Below are 10,116 nucleotides of genomic sequence, written 5' to 3' on the forward strand. Positions count from 1 at the left end.
GCTAGACCGCTGTTAAAATTTCGTCGGGCCAAGCGCAAAGAACTGCAGAACTTTGGCAGTAAGTCCACAACACTCAAAGACTTCCAAGGTGCTTTCCAAAATTGCCAATCACTTTGACATCAAAGGAAAAAACAGTTTCAACACACTCTTAATTTTGGCGCTGTGACACAACCGCCATCTTTTTCCCGTCCTCCATCAACCCGTGTGCAACCGAGGTCTTGACGAGCCTCCTTATACTTCGGACAAGTAATCCAGAAATGCCGGGTTGTTTCTGGAGCGCCACAGTTCGGGCAGTCGGGCTAGACGCATAGGCCTCTGAAATAAAGAAACCCGTTTAACCGAGCTGTATCAGTGCGAATAATAACTCATTTTAAAATTTATAAAAAATTACTTTGATTATATTCGAATGAACGATATTTTTTAAAACTATTTTCACATTTTTCACTTAAACCATTTTAATATAATTTGAATGAAATGAAATGATAATAAACAATCTACTTTCTTCCAGTATGCTTTGTTCATCGAGATGTATAAACACTACTTTGTCTTCCTTTACTTCAATTCAACTTGTAATTAAACACATTTATATATACAATTACAAGAATATACGCTAAATAGATTTTGCTTATTTCAAAAAAAGTCTTTCAAAATAATAATATAAATATAGGAATCGATCTGCTAAATTATTGTTTTTTTTTTTTTTTTTTAACTCTTTCTGCCCTGTGGGCACTAAGAGGGCCTCTTTTAGTAGGCCCATTATGGGTTCGGCCAGGCCCACAATGGGGCGACCGGGTGGTGAGGGTCGGGGCCCTACATATCCGAACGGACCACCCCCCGAAAAATTCCTGGGGATCTTCGACCCGTTCGGATTCGATCCCAGGTCCCCCAGAGCAATAGGCTGCCACCTTGACCGCTCGGCCATCCGGCCGTCTAAATTATTGCGTAAATTATACATTGGTAAATTTAAAAGTATTACTTGTCTATAAAACTTTAATATAATTCCCAAATTAAGTAAAATGTTTTAATTTAAAAATATATTTTTCTTAAATAAAAGAGTATAAATATGAGTTTATTCCAATTTCATTTATTGAATTAATGATAAAGTGATAGAAAATAATTTTTCTGAAGTACATAATTCTAACGTTTTTAGCAAGGTCGAGGCCGAAGTTTTCAACGCGAAAACGTGTACGTCGGACGTTCAGCGCCGCTTTCCTATAAGCCTAGAAGTTTGGCAATGGCCTTTAGAATGCCGAGCATGATTCCACTGACTTTCCAAACGCCATTGCCAAACTTCTAGGCTTACAAGAAACAGGCACCGAACGTCTGACGTACACGTTTTTGCGTTGAAAACTTCGGCCTCAACCTCGCTATTTTAATAGATGAAAAAAAAAATTATTTACTGTATCATAACAAGTGTGAGTTAATTTGAAATTTTGACTATTTAATACTGAGAATCAGTGGCGTGCCGTGACATTTGATGATAGGGAAGCTGTGTTCTGTAAGAAGCCGACTTACAGGGGCAACCAATTGCGCGTCAGGGCACGTTCGTATTCGTTTGTTCGATAAGCCAGTAAAAACCGTATACTTCTTTAAATGTATTTTTAATAGATTATCCGACGTACTTAATAAATAAGAAAGTTCAATATAATTACCTCCGTTATTAGATTCAATAAATTCCCTACGCCCTCTAAATGCCAATTCTCGCTTTGAGAAAAAACATATAACGTCTATTAATTTAGATATATCTATTAATCGTAATTATCTCGTTATAATTTTCAATATTTATTTTATATTGTCTACCAATGTTAAATTCTATTCTATTTTGATTTCCAAATTGCTTCAATTTTACGAAAGAATCGTCATTCGTCATAAATTTTATCGTCAAAATGTCGAATTTTTTTGTCGACGTATTTATATTTAATTTAGGCATTGGTCTTTCTCTTTTAATAATGTTTTCTTTTTCATTATATGGTCTTGAGCCAAAACTTTTTTAAAATAAATTTTTTAATCACTAGCCACGATATCAGGGCTAAAATGAAAATTATAAAAAAAAGCTTACTTGATAAAACAAAATGTGTGATGAATATACATACCTAGTACAAAAAATTCTTCAATTGTATGAATATACTTTTAAAGAAACTTATAATTAAATATAACTTTGTGAAGAAACGTACATAAAAATAACAAAATATTCTTTACTTTTTAAATCTTAAAACAATCCACTTAGTGAAATAGCTCCCTACGAGTGGCTAATGAATGAAATCAGAGACGGTCCAGGTAGGTGTGTGCATGCGAAATCCCGAGGGTGCCGATACCGGTCAATGTCAAATGCCTCTTTTGTCGCATCACTAGTATATCTCAAAGGACGCCACAGGGCTGTTGTAAATTTTAAACGTTTCTCACCGTAGCTGTAAAAATCTAACTATGTTAAACTTAATAGTCATTCGTTTTTTAACTAATTCGTTTTAATACCAGGTGTACATGGAAATCAGTTTCCCACTGTACTGAGCGAGTGATTGGTTCTGTTAAGCTTTTGTTGAAGTAAAATTCTGGCTCTTTCAACAGGGTTTTATTTATGTCCCCATTCCCTAATCTCTTAATTATTTAGTCACTTCTTAAGTAGAAATAAGTCGAAACCAGTTACTTTGTACCTGAATATCTGTAGTCTTGGGAAAACAGTGGAAAGACAAATTTTTATGACAATGGATATATAAATCGTAAATTTAAGGAAAATAAATTCTAGAGCTTTTTTTTTGTACCATTTATGTACTGTACGTCTCATTCATTAAATTTGGTTGTAAATGATGCTGCCAAAGTAACAGTTAATTTTTAACACTGTACTAGAATTGTACACGTTTTTTCTGCATCCCCTTACAGATGGGACATACTAAATCGTAATATCACCGGTTTAACATCGAAATCCGTAAGTAATATAAGATGGGAGAGCTGAATAAACGCAGAATAAATATATCAAATATTTTAATGGAGTTTTTTTAAACTCCTGTCAACTATACAGAACTATCATAAAAACGTGCCAGTAAACTCCTATCGGTTGGGTTGTTATAAATCTAGTCTAGGGTGGGCAACCCTTTTTATAACATGGGCCAGAATAAATTTTACGTTTTTTTCCGCGCCGTAGTAGTTAATTGACGCCTTCTTGTGACTCGTAATTTTTTTAGTCTGCAAATATGAAATAAATAAATAAAAAGTTAATTACTACATTTATTTTTCTTATCGTTTTCGAAAATTACAAAGAAGTGGAAAAATAACTATTAATTAGTTATTTTTATAAATAACTATTAATTAGTTATTTTTCCAATTTAATAATCTATTAAAGATCTCGCGGGCCGGATAGAAACTTTTCGCCAGCCGTAGCTGGCCCGCGGGTTGCCCGCCGTTGATCTAGTCTGCTCGTGATTCACATAATCGGGCGAGGGTGGCCGAATATCTAGCAGGCGGCTAACAGCCCACAACCGCTCCGGGATATAAAGTCGCGTACTCTTTACGCGTGTGTCGCTTCTACCAGCTAAACCGTGACGTTGGTGCTCTGTAAAGCGCATGCGCCAATGCCTATAATCTGGCTGCTTGGAAGTTGACAGGCAGGCGGCTAACAGCTCAGAACCGGTCCGGGTTATAAAGCTGTACTCTTTACGAGTGTGTCGCTTCTACCAGCTAAACCGGGTGAGGTTGGTGCACTGTAGACCGCATGTGCTAATGCCTATATAATCTGGCTGATTGGAAACTGACCCGGTTTCGACATTCCTTCCGCCACCGAATTATTCGAATATACAATAGCAATCTTATCGTTTTTTTCACATGTAGTATAGAAATTTGTAAAAGATACATAATGAAGTTATAATAAAAATTAATTTTAATTAATGCTGTACGTTAAAATATGAAAATTTATATTTTATAAAATACAAGGGAAGGTCATTGGAAGGTGGAATCGGCGCTTCCATCGCTTCCAATGACGGCACGCCACTGCTGAGAATATCCCATTATTCTTAAAAAACACAAATTTATTAAATACATTTATTATAAAACAAAACAACGAGTACAATAACGCAATATAGTAATCAAATACAACACAGTAATCTAGGTCTATATGGTAATCAGGAATTTGGTTCTCTGACAACCAACAGAAAAAGTTGAAGTTAAGGGAAATGCAAGTTAAGAAAAAGCATTAAATTGATGGAAATTTAACATGATCCAAACTGTAGATTGTACCCCGAAAACACAACATGATTACCTATCATGACGTGTTACAAAAACGTTCCGCTAGAGGCGCTATGGTAGGTCTCAGTCAATGTGTTCCTGCAGCTAAAAGTTTGTGTTACCAAGTGTAAGGGTGCGACTATGCAGACGCGAATTTAGAGCGAGCGAGAGGTTGCGAACGATTTAGTTTTCTCAAAGGAAAATCACGCACAAGCGAGAAGCGAGAAATAACGCTGGCGAGAGCGAATTTCTGGTTCTCGCACATCTCTGACAGGTTTTGATATTAATCGCGTCTCACCTCTTCTCGCTCGCTCGCGTCTGCATAGTCGCACCCTAACGGGACTTCTTATCTAGAGCGCGAGAAAAATCAAAATCGAAGCTGAATTCGCTCTCTCACAGATCATAGGATAACATTTCTTCTCCGATTCATGTTTTCTGCATCACAGTTTGATATAAATAAAAGGACTACAACCATTTTCTTCTTGCCTTTTTAAATAATTAAATTTTTGTCTAAATCAACTGTTTTTCGCAAATTTCGTGACGGTTCGGACCTATCCGGAACCTCACACTTCACTATTATAAAAGTGCACGCATTTTATCCTTCTGAAGAATAATTGTTTATTATTATTATTTTTTTTAGTAAAAAAAAAGTTGATTAATGATTTTCTAAATAAAAATTGAGAATCTTTCGCAATATATATTTTCTTAGTAAATTTGATTAAAATATCTTAATACAATTAATTTATATTACTTTTATAAGAATTTATAATTAAGGAATCGATAAAAATAAAATTTTCATATAAAACAGTTTATAATGTAACTCAAAGCTTTCACAAACTAATTTGTGTTTTTAAAAAACTATATAGTCTTTTTTAATTACAAATTTCTTTTAAAGACATTCTAACATTCAATATGACTTAAGTTGAATGTATACAGTAATAAAAACATATTACACAACTACAAGTACCCTCGTGTATATTATTTAGGCACTGCATTAAAAACATTATAAAAAGTTTATCACCACCCTGGCTTACTCTATAACACCAAAATCCACTGTCATGCAGACTGCAAGTGATGTAAAATGTACAACTTTTGGTGTTACAGCAACTTCTGCCTGACATTTTCTCATCCCACTTGCTAAAAATCCACTGATTCTAAATTCGCGTGTCTCTTCTTAAAAACCGCCGATTTGAAACCGAATCGACAATCGTGTTTTACAAAAAAACTCAAGAAATAAAACTGAAATAACTAAAAATGATGCAAAAACCCCTTTTAAAATACGCACGTGCTAACGCGACTCTCGCCAGTTTAGCCTAAAGAATGACCGCAAGGTATATAGAGATAAGGTAGCGCAACTCGCTCTAGCGAGAAAAACGCCACTGCGCATGACGTCACCATCGAGAAACTTGATTCACTACCGCTCGGTAACATGTTGCTGTTTATGTCAGAAACGCAATCTTAGAGAAACGAATGCACCGCAAAACTCAAACAACGGTTAATAAACTTGTACGATTGTTAATATGATGCTATTCAAAATCAAATTAAATTACGCCTGTAAACTTATTCTACATAACACGCCGCAATTCACTCGTATGAGAAAACTAATTAAAGAAAAAGTATTCTATAAGCAATTAAATCGTTACTTTATCTCATGGCTACTCTTCAGGCAAATAAACATGAAAAAAATATGAAAAATAAAAAAATAGGCAAATAAACATGAAACAATAAAAAATAAATGTTTTTCCGTGATATTTCCCGAGTAAAGAATAAATTTTTTTTTGTTATAAATATGTTTCTTATATAAAACTAAAGTTTAAAAAAAATAATACTAATGCTTCACAAGTGCAATTGAATAAAAAAGCAAAAATACATTTTTGCTTTTTTATTCAATACAAAATGAATGTAGGTATTACAATAGATCTAGATATATATACATACTGGTTTAAGCAAAACATTGCATCAAGAGAGCTATATATATTTATAGCTCTCTCTCTCTCTCTCTCTCTATATATATATATATATATATAGTATATATATATATATATATATATATACAGTCAAACCTGTTTTTATGCGCTCTTTTTATGTGCGATTTTTATTTGTGCGATTTTTTTAATGCGAATTTTTAATTTGTGCGGTATAGTTGGCGACTAGTCTCGTGCGATTCGTCATGTCTTACGTTGACTTATTATAGCTAAATAAAGTTATTATAGCATAAATGCACTTATTATAGTAATATTATTGCATGAATATGCGAAAAATGAAATAATTTACTTTTTAAGTCAACAAAACACCAACTGGACAAAAATATGTAAAACAGACGATAGACCAGACGATGCAGTCAAGTGCTGACATCTGTTGTCAATAAATTCTATTTCGTACGGTTTTGAGTTATTTTCTATGTGAGACTTCTTTTATGCGGTCCCTGTTGACCGCATAAAAAAAATATTTTTTAATTGTGTTGCGAAAACTATTATTTACAGCCATTCGTGAAGTTTCGTGAGATTTTTTTTATGCGTTTTTTTAATGCGGTCCCTATCCCCCGCATAAAAACAGGTTTGACTGTATATATAATAATAAATTTTTTAGTGTCTGGCTGTGCAAGCATATGAAGCTTGCCACTTTCTTGCCTTTTTTTGGAGTTGTTTGGCAGACCTTTGGATTTTGCTTTCTGCATTTATATAACGTATCCTTATAAAAAGTCTTGTTCTGACATACAATTTTATTACTTGAGGATGCAAATGTGGAAACTTCTTTGATAAAATTTCGCAGAGGCCCTTAACGACATTGCTCACTTTGGAAATATTGTTTCCAATAAACAGCGAAAATGTTACTTCCATTTGCTTTACAGTGTTCAGCCAGCTATCTGTTGGCATTATCAAGCCACCTCGAGACAATTTTTCTATCCAGTCATTGTTCAATTGAGGTGAAGAGAGTTTCATTTCTTCACTATTATGACCAAGAGAAATATCAATTTGCTTGCAACGATAAGCAATATAACCTGCTAAGTAGCGCAGTCCCTGTTCAGAACATTCAGCTGTAGGTACTGACAGACAAGATGGAGAAATTTCTAAAGTCATTTCTTGCACCTCTGAGTCCTCCTCAATCATCTTAAGTGCTTCTTCCATACTAGGAATTAATCCAGTGAAAAGATGTGATGTAAGGTATTCATCAGCATCTTTGTCAATTGCTACTGGACATGAAGAGCTTAATGTAATGTCAGTAACATTTCTATTCATGATCATAAGACGTAAACGATTCTTAAATTCAACAGGGAGGGGGTGGTCATATGTTCTTCCTAATGCACGAATCTGAGAAAAAAAATTTTCTAAACAGTCTTGATTAAATCTTGCAGTTAAAATGTACTTAATATTGTAATTTTTACCAAGGTCTGTGTAGCAGCAGAGGAGTGAACGAATGGACATAAGGAAGCCTTTCTGAAATGGTAACAAATGTGTTCTTTTTCCCAACTTCATATTCTTACAAATAGAATAAAATTTGCGAAGTACTTGTTCTTGGCCTTCTGTATGCATTCCAAAGGCACTAGCAATTGGACGATCATCAATTTTAGGGATTCTTGAATTGAGGATGTCAAAAGTATCGTTTACAAGTTTTACAAAATCAGAAATTTCCTGGTCATCAGGTAGAAGGAAAGATATTGCTTGAGCGACACGATTAGAAAATAACTGGCAAGCTAGATTAACTTTTTGACGTTCTCTTCCATGCACATCCACATGAGCTTGTGTCAGTTTTGGACATAGCTTCATTTCCCCATTATCCAAGGATAATATTTTCAGAAAAACATCTTTATTCACATGTTTTCCTCCTGGTAAAATAATGCCTTCATCTAGTACATGATTCCTCAAAAGTTTAATCAAATGTGGCACATCTGAATAGACCCATATGTGCTTTCCTGGATGTGTAGGATTTTCAAAGCATGTATTTTCATGGTCAACTTTGAGATAGTTCCATACCTTTGAATTTTTTCCTCCCCGATCACACACAACAGCAACAACTATAAATCCTGCACTCTGAACTTTAGTTATTATTTCTTTCAATAATTCACCTGTCATAGTGGTATCAAAGTCATAATAAACAGGCTGTTTCCAATTCCCACACAGAGCACGAGCCATTACTACCTGTACCTGACTGTGAGGTCCAAAAACTTTGTCCATCTCTTGGTCATAACAGAGTCTGGAGTCAACATTCATTTCATCAAAGCTTAGAATGCAGAGAGATTCTATAACTGTGAGACTTTCAGATTTCATCTTCATTATTTGCAAAACATCATGCAGTACTCCTGGATAGCAATGAAAAGATGAAGAAACCCATCTCCTTAAAGTAGAAAGTGCAGGTAAATGGATTCCAAGGCTTTTTCTCATATACATATAACACTTCTTAGACAAAGAACGCAGGGTCAGTGCTTTTGCTATATCTTCTTTTGTCCAATGTGGCTTCATTTTTTTGTGTTATAAGACAATCTATTTGTGTTTTGGTAAATATTTTTTTCAAAATATTATTTATTTTCTCATTCACTTCTTCATGTTTTTTACTTTCTAATAATTTTAATTTTTGATTTTTCTCAGTAAGAGCCAAATGTAATAATTTATTTTTTCTTTTCAGAGTAAATATTTCCCTCTTCAAGTGATCAATTTTAGCATTTGCTAAATCCAGTTTTTTTGCTAATTTCACTTCCAGAGAAGGCTCACTTATAGGTTCAGTTTCAGTACCTATGTCAATTTTATTCTTTTTTGGTGAAAGATGGGACAGTCTGTTCAGTGCACGTTTCCGATTTTCTCGCTGTGTATATCTTATTGTTCTGTCATGCATTTGCTCTACTATCTCTGATGTACATGGGACATCCGAAGATCTAACAGGAGCTAGATTTAAAGATGGCACAGCATCAGGTTTTAAGCGTCTCCTGGAAGGTATATTTAAGATTTCTGCCTTTAGATTTCTCTCATAGTCGTCTTTAAGGAAGTGTGCACTGCAAACTGTTGCATTTTCAACATTGACTTTGTCCTCTCGTTTGCAGGCATGAATCCACTTACTTCTAAGAGTAGGATGCTTTGGAAAAGAATGATAAATTACATTACTTCCTTTAGTCTTTTGATTGTAATTTTCACACACTGCCACGCAACAGTTTGGCATTATTCAACTTGATCAATGAACAATAACTAAAAAATTCACACGTCAACACACTACTACTTAACAGATACTTTTAAAATATTAAATTTCACCTTATACTTGTATTCCGAACACCCATCAAAACTTAATTTCAAATGTAAACGAACAAAGATCACCACGATATGTCGAAAGCTCACGTGTTTCTCGGAGCGTGTTTCTCGATGGTGACGTCATGTGCACAACGATTAAAAGAGAAACCTACTGCACACGCAAAATGAGCACCCCCTGGAATGACCGGAACGCCGCCCTATCGGAAGCAGTTGTCCCTAGAATTGAAACAAAGGGTGAGAACAATAGCAGCTCCCAAACCAGATTATCTACTAACTATGATGTAACTGTTAACGCGACCTCATAGTAAGCTGAACTTGCGTGTTCGAGTCCCGCTACGGGCCGATTCTTTTCTTCCAAAACCTAAAAAATTAAGTATTAAAATATTAATTTAATTATAATTATTAAATTTAGCAAGAGATGGCGCCTAACGCCTACCTTAAGAGCCAAATTACTTAACATTTAATTAATAATAGTAGTAATAATATAGCCCAATATAATTCGGCAATCGTTTGACTTTAATTATTACTATATACTGTATTTGCAGTTAGTAATATCGACAGAAGGACGGCCTAGCGATTAAAATAGCACCTACTCCCGAGGACTCGGGATCGAATGTAGATTGACCAAAAAATAGCAAAAATATTTTCCAGCCAGCCGCCCCCA

General features: G+C 34.6%; 1 protein-coding gene across 1 annotated transcript; it reads right to left on the reverse strand.

The window, feature by feature from the left end:
* Nucleotides 1–8,613: 8,613 nt before the first annotated feature.
* On the reverse strand, nucleotides 8,614–9,366 carry LOC136988961 (THAP domain-containing protein 2-like). The gene has a single exon (XM_067286977.1). The coding sequence runs from the start codon at nucleotides 9,364–9,366 to the stop codon at nucleotides 8,614–8,616; it is 753 nt and encodes a 250-aa protein (XP_067143078.1).
* Nucleotides 9,367–10,116: the final 750 nt, after the last annotated feature.

The sequence above is a fragment of the Centruroides vittatus genome, unplaced genomic scaffold, assembly GCF_030686945.1.
Source record: "Centruroides vittatus isolate TY-2023 unplaced genomic scaffold, ASM3068694v2 scaffold_435, whole genome shotgun sequence".
Lineage (NCBI taxonomy): Eukaryota > Metazoa > Arthropoda > Arachnida > Scorpiones > Buthidae > Centruroides > Centruroides vittatus.